This window comes from Antechinus flavipes, chromosome 2, assembly GCF_016432865.1.
Source record: "Antechinus flavipes isolate AdamAnt ecotype Samford, QLD, Australia chromosome 2, AdamAnt_v2, whole genome shotgun sequence".
NCBI lineage: Eukaryota > Metazoa > Chordata > Mammalia > Dasyuromorphia > Dasyuridae > Antechinus > Antechinus flavipes.
In genome coordinates, this window is record NC_067399.1 from 684,597,546 (window position 1) to 684,610,558 (window position 13,013).

A 13,013-nucleotide genomic window follows, 5' to 3' on the forward strand; every position below is an offset into this window, starting at 1 on the left:
GATGTCAGGCTCTGAGGAGGAAGGGCCGACAACAGCCTCTGGGGTGGGAGCTGCAGCCGAGCTTCCCACCTCCCTTCCCCCTCTTTCTTTCTTGGCCACTTTCTCTCTCTTTTTCCTCCCCTTCATCTCTTGTATTTTCCTTCCGTCCTCCCTTCCTGCCTTGCTACCTTGGGGTTTGCCCGCTAGATTTCTTTCTTTTTCCTCACTCAAAAGTATTTTGTTTTTCATGTAAAGAGTTTTCAGCCCTGACTTCGTAAGAGTCTGAGGTCCAGTTTTTCCCTCCCGGTCCCCAAGACAACAAGCAAACTGATGGAGGTTATCTGTGGACTTCCATGTTAGTGATGTGGGAGAGAGAAACCAAAGCAAAAAACCGGGAGAAAGGAAATAGCAAAAGGCGAAAATAGCCTAAGTCAGAGTGCGGGTGTCTCCGCGACTCCTTCTGTGCTGCATACGGCCTTTTCCAGTCCCCGTCTGCTGGGACTGGCCTGAGAAGAGCTGAATCTGTCCTGGTGGGTCATCCCATAGTCCTGTTGCTGTATACAGTGATCTCCCGGTTCTGCTCCCTTCCCTCAGCATCAGCTCGTGTAAGTCTCTCCAGCTTTTCTGAAATCCTCCTGCTGGTCGTTTCTTACAGAACAATAATATTCTGTAACATTCCTGTACCATAACTTATTCAACCAGTCCCCACTGATGGGCATCCACTCAGTTTCCATTTCTAGCCACTACAAACAGGGCGGCCACAAGCGTTCGTGCACATACAGGTCCCTTTCCCTTCTTTAAAATCTCTTTGGGAGATGAGCCCAGAAGTGACACTGTTGGGCAAAGGGGATGCTGTTTGATGGCCCTGTAAGCAAAGTTCCAAATTTCCTTCAGAACACCTGGATCATTTCCACCGACAATGTGTCAGTGTCCCGGTTTTCCCACATCTCCAACATTAGTCATTATCTTCTGTCATTTCAGCCAGTCTGAGAGGTGTGACGTGGTATTTCTGAGTTGTTTTAATTTGCATTTCTTTAATAGTGATTTTCAGCATTTTTAATATGACTATAAACAGCCTTAATTTCGCCATCTGAAAATTGTCGGGTCATATCCTTTGACCATGTATCACTTGGGGAATGACTTGTATTCTTATAAATTTGAGTCAGTTCTCTTTATATAAATGAGACCTTTATCAGAAACCCCGACTATAAAAATGGTTTCCCGGCTTTCTGTTTTCCTTCTAAACTTGACTGCAGGTTTTGTTTGTGGAAATTTTTTTTAATTGAATGTAATCAAAATCATCCATCTCTGTTTCTTGTTTAGTCATAAATTCCTCCTGTCTCCAAAGATCTGACAGGTAAACTATTCCTCGATCTCCTAATTTTCTTATAGTATCACCCTTTCTGTCTAAATCATGAATCCATTTCGATCTTATGTTGGTATAGAGTGTGGGTGTTGGTCTAGGCCCAGTTTCTGTCATAATATTTTCCAGTTGTCAATAGTGAGTTCTCATCTCAAATGCAGGAGTCTCGGGGTTTATCGAACAGTAGATTACTATAACCATTAATTACTGTGACTTGTGTACCAAACCTATTCCACTGATCCTCCACTCTGGATCTGGTACTACTAGGGCACCTTCTTTTGAATTTTCCCCCATTAATTCCATTGATATTCTGTACCTTTTCTGCTTTTCAGATGAATTTTGTAATCATTTTTTCTAGCTCTATAAAATAATTTTGCCAGTTTGATTGGTATTGTACTGAATAAGAAAATTAAGTAGAATTGTCATTATCATTATACTAATTCAGCCTGCCCATGAGCAACTGATATTTTTACAGTTGTTTAGATCTAACTTTATTTGTGTGAAAAGTGTTTTGTAATTGTTTTCATATAGTTTCTGGGTTTGTCTTGGCGGATAGACTCCCAATTATTTCATACTGTCTACAGTTATTTTAAATGGGATTTCTCTTTCTATCTCTTGGGAGCTGGGCTTCATTAGTAACATGGAAATGCTGATGATTTGTGTGGGTTTATTTTATATTTTGCAATTTTGCTAAAATTAATTGTTTTAAGTAGTTTTTTTAGTCTATTCTGTAGGGTTCTCTAAATATGCCATCATATCATCTACAAAAAGGAATAGGTTGGTTTTCCTCATTACGTACTCTAATTCCTTCAATTTCCATTTCTTCTCTTATTGCCAAAACTAACATTTCTAGTGCAATATCGAATAATAGTGGTGACAATGGGTATTCTTGTTTCACTTCTGATCTTATTGGGAATGTGTCTAACTTCTCCCCATTACAAGTGATGCTTGCTGATATTTTTAGATAGATGCTGCTTGTCATTTTAAGGCAAATTCCATTTATTCCTATGTTTTTAGTGTTTTTAATAGGAACATGTAGAATGCTTTGGGGGCATCTATTGAGATAATATGGTTTCTGTCAGTTGTCTTATTGATATGGTCAATTATGCTGATAATTTTCCTGATATTGAACCAGCCCTGCATTCCTGGTATAAATCCCCCTTGATCATAGTGTATTATCCTGGTAACAAATTGCTGGAACCACTTTGCTAATTTCTTTAGAATTTTTGCATCAATATTTATTGGGGAAATTGGTTTATAATTTTCTTTGTTTTGGATCTTCCTGATTTAATTATCAGCACCATATTTGCATCATGAAAGAAATTTGGTAGGATTCCTTCTTCTTCTATTTTTCTGAATATTGGAATTAATTGTTCTTTAAATATTTGGTAGAATTCACTTGTAAATCTATCTAGCCCTTGGAATTTTTTTCTTAGGAAGTTCATTTATAGCTTGTTCAATTTCTTTTTCTACAATCAAGTTATTTATGTATTTTTTCTCTTCTCAATCTGGGAAATTTATATTTTTGCAAATACTAATCCATTTCAATTAGATTGTCTGATTTATTGGCATATAGTTGGGGATGATAGCTCCTAATTATTGCCTTAATTTAATTATTGTTATTCTCTTGGTTGAAATTCTTGATTGGTTCTATGATTTGTTGTTTGATCCACTCATTCTTTAGGATTATATTATTTAGTTTACAATTAATTTGTGGCCCATTTTTCTATAGCCCTTTATTACATGTAATTTTTATTGTATCATGATCTAAAAGCATGCATTTAATATTTCCGCCTTTCTGCATTTGATTGTGAAGGTTTTCATCCCACTATATAATTAATTTTTATGCAGATGCCATGTACCATTGAGAAAAAGGTATATTTCCAACTATTCCTATTTTATATTTTCCAGAGATATATCATATCTAACTTAGCTAAAATTTTATTTACTTCCTTAATGCCTTGTTTATTTTGTGGTTAGATTTCTCTAGTTTGGAGCAGTGGAGGTTAAGATCCCCCATTAGTTTAGTCTTGCTGTCTTTTTCTTCAAGTTACTTAACTTCTTCTCTAAGAATTTGGATGCTATACCACTTGGTGCAAATGTGTTTGGTACTGATTTTACTTTGTTGTCTATGGTAACTTTTAGTAAAATGTAATTTCCTTTTATCTCTTTTAGTTAGATTTATTTTTGCTTTTGCTTTGTCTGAGGTCAAGATTGCAAAACCTGCTTTTTTTTTTTTCACTTCAGCTTAAGCATAATAGATTCTGCTCCAGCCTTTTACCTTTACTCTGTGTGTATCTCTCTGCTTCAGATGTATTTCTTGTAAACAACATATTGTAGGATTCTGACTTCCAATTAACTCTGCCATCCACTTCTGTTTTATGTGAGAGTTTATCCCATTGACACAGTTATAATTACTAACTGTGTTTACTTTCATCCTGTTTTCTCCTATTTATACTGTTCTTTCTACTTTCACCCTTTCCCTCTTTTAAGTGTTTTGCTTCTGACCCCCACATCCCTCAGTCTGCTCTTCCTTCTACTAGCTCCTCCTTTTCTTTTCCTTTTCTCCTCCTACTTCCCTAAAGGGTAAGATAAATTTCTATAATGAATTAAATGTGTATATTATTCTCTGTTTGAGCCAAATCTGATGAGATTAAGGTTCAAATAATGCTCATCCCTTTCCCTTCTTTCCTTTTATTGTAATATGTCTTTTGTGCTTCTTCATGCAATGTAATTCATACCATTTTACCTCCCCTTTCCTCTTCTTCCAGTACAATCCTTTTTTTCACCCCTAATTTCTCTTTTAAACCATCACATCAAAATCAACTTATACTCACACTCTTTGACTATCCATATCCCCTCCAATTACCTCAATAAAGATACAATTCTTAAGAGTTACAAGTATCATCTTCATATCAGAGAAGTAAACAGTTTAACTCTGAAATAACATTTTTTCTTTCCTGTTTGTTTTTTATGCTTCTCTTGAATCTTTTATTTAAAGATCATATTTTCTGTTCAGTTCTGGTTTTTTCATCAAAAATATTGAAAACCCTCTATTTCATTGATGTTCATCTTTTCAGCTTAAAGATTATGCTCAGTTTTGCTAGGTAGTTGATTCTTGTAAATCAAGGTATTAAAAAAAAAAAAAAAAACCTCCTTTGCCTTCCAGAATATTATATGTGGAAACTGCCAAGTCCTAGGTAATCCTCACTGTTGTTCCTTGATATTTGAATTGTTTCTTTCTGGCTGCTTGCAGCATCATAGTATTTTCTCCTTGACCTGATAATTCTGGAATTTAGCAACAACATTCCTTGGGATTGTCATTTTGGAATCTCTTTCAGGATGTGATCAATAGATTCAATGATCATTTGACCCTCTGGTTCGGCTTTCAGTAGTCCAATAATTCTTAAATTATCTCTCTTGGACATGTTTTCTACGTTGGTTGTTTTTCCAATGAAGTATTGTATACTTTCTCCTAATTTTGTTTTTGTTTTTGTTTGATTCTTTAACTTTTTAAACTCCTTTTCTCTTTGGCCAATTCTCCTTTTAAGGGAGTTGATTTTTTTCAATGAAACTTTTTCCCCATTTGGCCAAATCTACTTGTAAGGCATTGTTTTCATCAATGTATATTTTCCCATTTTGCCAAACCTATATTTTAAGGAGTTGGTTTCTTCGGTCAGTTTTTGTGCTTCCTTTTCTAAACTGTTGACTTTCTTTTCATAATTCTCCTGCATAACTCTCATTTCTTTCCCAATTTGTCTTCAACCTCTTTTATTTTAACACATGACAATATAATTATTAATTGTATATAAAAAATAACAATATATTAAAATCTGTTTTTGAGTTCTTCCAAGAGAACCTTTTGAGCTTGAGAACAATATGTAGGCGTTTTGCCTTTGCTGTCCCATTCTCTGTTTGTGTTCTTCCCTGTCAATGTAGTAGCTCTCTATGGTCAGGGCACTTGTTGCTTTTTGGCTCATTTGTAAGGTTGAGCTCCACTCCTAGGACATAGGGGGCTCCCAAGAACGCTTCTTTTGCAGGTGGGCAGGGGCATCTCACTGACATCTGTACCAGGTCCAGATCTGGATTTCCCATCGCTGGGTTGGCCCGGCCCAGTCAGGGCACACGGTTTGCCATCTGCCCTGGTGCTGGGAACTTCACCGCAGGCCTGCAAAGCCAGGATGGCCAGGCTTCTGCTGTGACCCAGAGCTGGCTCAGCACTGGCTCTTTTTGCCTAAATGAGACAGGCCTCTGCGCCAGACTGTCTACATCACCTTGACTTGGGGGAGTGTTTCCCCCCAGTTTTTAAGGGTTCTGTCCCTCTGGAATCCATTTAACATTACTTACGAAGGAAGCTGGGGCACGTCCTGGCTTCTCTTTGCCATCTTGACTCTGCCCCCGAGGTTTCTTTCTTAAGGACCAAACCTTAAACCCGTGCCCCTCTGGGTCCACTAACTGACCAACAAATGATCCCGGCTGAGCCCCTGGTCACTGGCTCAGAGTGACTAGAGATGGCGCTAGTTCCTGCTATGGTCAGAAAGCCGGGGGACCTTCTCCTCCTCCATTCATGTCTTGACTAGGTAAGGGGGGCCGCTCATTTCTTACCTCACCTTTCTCAGGGGTCAGACTGAGCTCTGAGAGGGAGGTTGGGGTACAAGCCAAGGCTTTGGGGCCCTCTGCAGTCAGGCTGGTCTGTTTCCAGCCACTGGGCCCAGAGGGAGAGCGGGCGGGGAGCTGGCGCAGCCCCCCATCCCCCAAGCCAGCTCTCTGCACGCCCTGGCGTCACCTCCCTGCTGTCACAGGGAGAAGGAAGGACACACATGAGCCCTTTTGTCTGCTGTGAGATGGGAGGGTTTCTGAGTCCCACCATGTTCTGTGTCCTGTCCTTGGAGCTATCTTATCATGGAGAGGCTGGCCCGTGAGCAGGAGCTGCCCTTCCCCGGAGCTCTTCAGTAACTTCTGCTATTGTAGGCGGGCACCCAGTGGAGTGGGTGACGCTCGAGTCTGTCCCATCTCTAAGCCCAGGACTCACTGACCTCAGCTAAAACACCCTCCAAACTTCTGTCCATCACCTTGAGGGAAGAGAAGAAAGCCCTGAGTGAGCATTCAGACTCCTGAAGGGGGGAATTTGGGGGAACCTCACCCCGACCACAAGAAAGGCAGCACCAGGAGCCACCCTCCCTGGGCACACACAGCACCCACACAGTGCCCACATACCCACAGTGCCCTCAGACATCTGCACATGGCATCTGTATGGTGCCCACGGGACCCACCTGGCACCCACTGTGTGGGTGCATCCACATAGAACCCACATGACATGCACATAGAGCACACAGTGCCCACACGACACCCACAGGGCTCACATGGTGCCCACACAGGGCCCATACAATGCCCGTCTGTGACCATACGTTTAGGGCAGAGAACATGCAGCTGTCCGTGGTCCTGAGGTGCTCCTGGTGCTCTCCACGCACATGATATCCTCCACAAGTGCTCCCTTGGAGGGCGGACCAGTGGTTTACACACCCTCATCTTCCCAGGCATGAGGCTTCTGCACCTCCCCTCCTTGTCCTGGGCTTTTCTTCCAATACATTTCAGCATTTTCCCCTTCAAAGGTCCAAAGGGCCGGGCTAGGCCAGTACTGAGCCAGCCCGAAGCCTTGCTATCCCCTTCCCTAAAGGTCCCAGATGTTCTCTGGGATCCAGGGCTGCGGGAGAAAGGAAGGTCCCATGAGGAGCAGGATCCAGGTGGGGGGACCCTGTGTCCCTCCTTGGTGGGAGGTGGGCACCAGTGCCCTGGTGAGGAGAGGGGGTCCCCTTGGAGACGGCGTCCTCGGGGTGGGCTCTGGCTCCCTTATTCAGCAGAGCGGCCCTGGGAAGGCGGCCGGCGCTGACCTTGACCCTCTTCCCCCAGGTCGGCATCACGCTCCATTACTCTACCCTGTCCACGATGCTCTGGATCGGCGTCACGGCCAGAAACATCTACAAGCAGGTGACGAAGAAGGCGCCCCAGGGACCGGGGGGCGAGCAGCCTCCATACCCCAAGCAGCCGCTGCTCAGGTAGGGACCGTCTGCGTCTTCTTGTGGGGTGTAGGGCCCCCGGGCAGAGGCTCAGGGCCTTTGGGGGCCTCATCAGAGCAGCTCTGGGGCCGGGCCAGAAGGCTTCTGTTCCACCCAGGGTTTGGTCTCCCCAAGGGCTCCCAGGGTCAGCTCACAGAGGACCAGGACACCCAGTGGTCAGGGGGACGTCCCTTCCCTGGGAGCTCTGGCCTCCTCTCCGGCCTCGTCTCCAGCCGGGCTGGTTGTGTCTCCTAAAGGTTTTGCCCGGGACGGGGCAGACGGGTGGCAGCGGGAAGGAGCGCAGCTCGCCTTTGTAGCCTCCCATCCTCTGCCTGAATCTGTCCCTCCCAAGAAAAGTAGGGTTTGGCCCTTGAGGCCGGGAGAGTTCTCCGAGATGCGCGTGGTCGCCCCCTCACCTGGGTGCACACGTCACTGGAGGCTGGGGTCGAGGCTGCGTCCTCTGTTGGCCCAGCCCCCCTGAGTTTGGCTGGACCGGCCTCTAGCAGCAGACACAGTGCCCCAGAAGCCCCGGCTCAGTGTGACTGACACAGCCCGGCCGTGGGTGGGCCGGGCCCCAGGAGAGGGGTTGTTTGCTTAACAAACAAACAAACAAGCAAACAGCTTAATTTAAACTCAAATTACTCTTTTTATACTTTCCCTCCACTGCTCTTAGGGCCGCCCTTCAGGGCTACACAAAAGCACCTAGAGAGCAACCCTCTGCTACCCTGCCGCCTCCTCTCTCCCGGGATCCTTCCTCTCTCCCAGGGTCCTTCCTCTCTCCCGAGATCCTTCCTCTCTCCCCAGGTCCTTTCTTTCTCCCAGATCCTTCCTCTCTCCTGGGATCCTTCCTCTCTCCTGGGATCCTTCCTCTCTCCCAGGGTCCTTCCTCTCTCCCCGGGTCCTTCCTCTCTCCCCGGGTCCTTCCTCTCTCCCAGGGTCCTTCCTCTCTCCCGGGATCCTTCCTCTCTCCCCTCATTCTGTACGATGCAGGTGACTGGTTGCTCTCCATGGTCCTTCTGTGCCAGACATCCTCATTCTAATGCGGGACAATTGGCTCTGCCTAACAGCCTCGGGTACGGGAGAAACCCAAGGAGCAGCTCCCTGGCCAACAAACTGCTGGAGCCTCAGGCAGCCAGAGCTCAGAGCACCCCCTCCCTACCTTTCTTTTTTTCTCTGTGAATCACTCAGAAAGCCCCAGGTGGTAAATAAGTCCCCTTCCCAAAGCTGACTGTGAAACCAGATGTCACTACCCCCTGGGAACAAAGTGGTGGAGCTCCTGGACTGGCCCATGATCCCACAAGGGACAAAGCCATCACCTTTCTGCGGGGCTCCTGCTCCCTCCCTCTCCTCCATAACTATCCTGCTGACAAGAGCCTCCTACACCCAGGATTCTTGCAGCATGGCCAGCAGGGAGAGACTTCCTCACAGGCGGGGGCTCCCTAGCCAGGAGCTCCTGTTGGTCTGGAGATTTGGGGAGGGAGAAAGGAGCAGTGCAAGAACAGCCATACCCCAACAAATGGACTCCGTTGCGGGAAGCAAACATGAGGCTCTACATGGGAATTTTCTGGAGCAGAGCCAAGTGGGACAGAAATCAAAGAATGACAGCATGGCCCTTTGGGGTCAGTTTCAGGGGTCAGACATGGTTCATGTAAGCCGGATATAGAGGCAGGGGAAGGGGGCAGGTGACTCTAGACCATGGGTTACCCATCCCCTGTACCCCCAGTCTGAATCACCTCGGATCCTGACTCCTTTTTGTGAGCCAGGCTCCATCTTCTGCAGACCTGGTTGGGACTCTGGGATCGGACGAGCCCTCATGCGGTTTAGTTTGTCCCGTACTGAGACAGTTCTCTCTGGCAAACCAGTATCTGTCATTCTGTCAGGAGCCCCTTCATGTACCCCATCCCTCCCTGCTTGTTCAGGATGACAGGGACAGCCCCATGGCGGCCGCTCAATTTCAAAGTCCCCTCATCCGACCCCTTGGTTTGGCGGGACTCAGTAAAACAGCTGAGAGTTTCCTTCCTTCTCCTTACTCTCCCAGGCCTTTCACATCTTGCGCTGTATATGGGGACCCTGTATTAGCCCTTCTCATATCTCTGTAATACAGGGTCTGACATTCAGAAGGCAGTTAATAAATGCTTGTTACATGACTGGGTTAGAAGCCACAGCCTCATTAGCACACAAGGTCATTTTAACTGAAGGAGAGAGTATTTTCTTAGGGAGGCACCCAGTGCAGAGGGACTTCTTGCAGTCTAGCCGGCGTCCATATTGAGCTGCCCTTAGGCTCAGGGCCACCTGTGTGTCCAGCCATCCAGGGTCATCATCATTCCCAACTGACACCTGCTGAGCTTGGCCCAAACCAGACCAATCATCAATGGTGGGATTTACATATACCCGGGCCATCCCTCCCATGAGCCCTCTCTTGTCTGCCTCCTTCTCTTGCTGATTATCTCACGGCCTTGTGCAGTCTCTGAGAGAATAATAGGGACGCACACTTCCAAATGGCTAGCTTTGTCTTGGGATGATTTTAAGTGGATTTGTTAGTAATTGTAATACCCAATTCTCCCTTCTCTGGTTCTGCCATGATCAGAGCACCCTGGTATCGGTTTGATTTTAAGTGAATTTGTTAGTAATTGTAATACCCAGTTCTCCCTTCTCTGGTTCTGCTAGGATCAGAGCACCCTGGTATCAGTTTGATTTTAAGTGAATTTGTTAGTCATTGTAATACCCAGTTCTCCCTTCTCTGGTTCTGCTAGGATCAGAACACCCTGGTATGGGTTTGATTTTAAGTGGATTTGTTAGTAATTGTGATACCCAGTTCTACCTTCTCTGGTTCCGCCATGATCAGAGCACCCTGGTATCAGTTTGATTTTAAGTGAATTTGTTAGTCATTTTAATACCCAGTTCTCCCTTCTCTGGTTCTGCTAGGATCAGAACACCCTGGTATGGGTTTGATTTTAAGTGGATTTGTTAGTAATTGTGATACCCAGTTCTCCCTTCTCTGGTTCTGCTATGATCAGAACACCCTGGTATGGGTTTGATTTTAATTGGATTTTATTAGTAATTGTAATACCCAGTTCTCCCTTCTCTGGTTCTGCTAGGATCAGAACACCCTGGTATGGGTTTGATTTTAATTGGATTTGATTAGTAATTGTAATACCCAGTTCTCCCTTCTCTGGTTCTGCTAGGATCAGAACACCCTGGTATGGGTTTGATTTTAAGTGGATTTGTTAGTAATTGTGATACCCAGTTCTCCCTTCTCTGATTCTGCTATGATCAGAACACCCTGGTATGGGTTTGATTTTAAGTGGATTTGTTAGTAATTGTGATACCCAGTTCTCCCTTCTCTGGTTCTGCTATGATCAGAACACCCTGGTATGGGTTTGATTTTAATTGGATTTGATTAGTAATTATAATACCCAGTTCTCCCTTCTCTGGTTCCAATATGATCAAAGCTCCCTGGTCCATACCCTGAGCTCCTTTCAGCCAGAATCCTAGAAAATTTCCATAGCAGCTATTTTCAGACTCTCCCTTCTCCCATCTATCCTCACAAGCTGCCAGGCATCTTCTTCCATCACAGACTGACTGTGGCCCTCTCCTCCCTTTAGGGGCTCCCTCTGGTCTCCAGATTCTGCCCTTCATACCGTCCACATTAAGCTGGCACTTTGTCTTCCTTTATATTGATGCCTCTGTTTGTATGTTGTAGCCCCCAGGAGAATGTAAGCTACTTGAAGGCAGAGGACTAAATGTTCATTGAACTGAGTTACAGCATTCCAATGGGACTTTTCCCATTTCTGCCTTATGACGTTTGCTTGTTTTCCTTTGCAGGTGGGGTCTTAGCAAGCAGCCCCCTCACTCTGTTCCATGCTGACCCCCCTGCTGGAAGTCTCCTTAGGTCACCACCTTAACCTCAAATCACTCAGACTCTCACTGACTGACCAATTTAGTCATTGTTTGGGTCCTGATTGGCTCAGAGTGACTGTAAATAGCAGTTTCTGTTGTGGTCAGAAACCCTGACAGTCTTCCCTTCCCAGATTGATTTTTTTCACTTTAGTTAAAAGAACCACATTCTACCTCATTTCTTATCTAGTCTTAATGGGCATGGACTCAATCAAACTGAGACCTGTTGAAGACCTCAGCTTACAAAGTCCCAGGCCTCCCACTGCATTCAGGCTCTCTCCAGTCGTCCTGATCTCTCTCTGGCCACTGGACCCAGATGGCTCTGGAGGGGAAAGTGAGGCTGGTGACCTTGCCCATCGCTCCCTCGCTCCAATACAATTCACGCGCATCACCTCCCTGATGTCAGGTTCCTCTTTGAGCACGAAGGATGAGCAACAATAGGTCAATGAGTTTCTTTAGAATTAGAGGAACAAGGGCCTGGTGAGGGGCAGTGAGAAGCCATTGCATGTGTTCTCCATCTACCTGCTGTCCTGAGTCCCTCAGAAAGCTGAGGAGAATGGAGGATGTTTCCTAATGGGTCATCAGGAATAGCTGAATCTGGTTCTTCCTTTTTCTGGAAATTACTGCTCTTCTGAACACCCTCTTGAATCTATGTGCCACATCCCTGACCTGACCTTCTCAGCCACACATTTTTAGAGCCAAGGGCAGTGCCCACAGAGAAGGCATGGGGCCTATTTGCATGTTTGCTTTATCCTGACCTACAGATTTCCATAGCATCATCAAGGGTGTCATTCTGGCATGGTTTGAGCCTAGCTCTTGAGACAGAGATTTCTCTGAGTTCTTTATGGTCTCCTCTAACTCCTGGTACTACCAGTTCTGGTGCTTTGTGGGAGTTTGTCCCTGCCTGGTTTTGTGACTTTTTTCTGTGTTGTACTATTCAGCCACGTCTTTTAGTACTTTCTCATTTTTAAGATAGTTCTCTGAATGTAACTTGACTTTCTGACTGAAAACAAATCATTTTTCTATCCCTTTAAATCGGTCCTGAACACATTATGCAATATTTCTTGGATTTTTTTTAAAACTTCGTCCTTCTTTTCATACAAGCATGAAGGCCATCCAGATATATTTATGTTCCTTATTGCAACAATGGGATTTCCTTTCTCCTCATTAAAAGGACATCTGTCAGAAGTGTTCTGTAGAAGCATCCATTGCTACTGTTGGCCTGGAATTTCCCTGTTCTTGGCAAAGGTTTTAGAGAATTGTGGGACTGTTTCTGTTTTCTGTTGGGTCTCAGCTGCAATTGTCTTTTCTGTCACCAGAAAGATTTTTCAGGACTGTTTGTCTATGATATTACAGCCAGCTTGAGAATCTATTTGAGGCCAGATTGTGCCAGAACTGACTGGAAATTTTCCCACTTCATAGAAAGAGAATAAAAATGGCATCCAGATTGTTATTCCATACACATCTTCTTGGGGAAAGGTGACCAGAACCATAGCAGAACCTGCACCTTCATCCTTGCCAAATCTCTCTAGCAAAGCTCACTTCCCATGCATGATCCATGACCAAGAGGATCTTGATAAGCTAATGTTAAGGGCAGCTTGCCTAAATACGAGGCCTTTGGCTAGAGATAATGCTACTGATTCCATATTGGTCAGTGGAAAGCGGAGCACAGAACTGGCCTGGATTGTGGTCTCCACTGTCACCCATCGCATCACCTT

General features: G+C 45.1%; 1 protein-coding gene across 1 annotated transcript in view; it reads left to right on the forward strand.

Annotated features, from left to right (window-relative positions):
* Positions 1-13,013, forward strand: part of ADGRA1 (adhesion G protein-coupled receptor A1) — a 207,620-nt gene that overhangs the window by 160,683 nt on the left and 33,924 nt on the right. Inside the window, exon 17 of the mRNA XM_051982798.1 lies at positions 7,253-7,398. Within this exon, the coding sequence (XP_051838758.1) occupies positions 7,253-7,398 (146 nt within the window). The remainder of the gene's footprint in view (positions 1-7,252; positions 7,399-13,013) is intronic.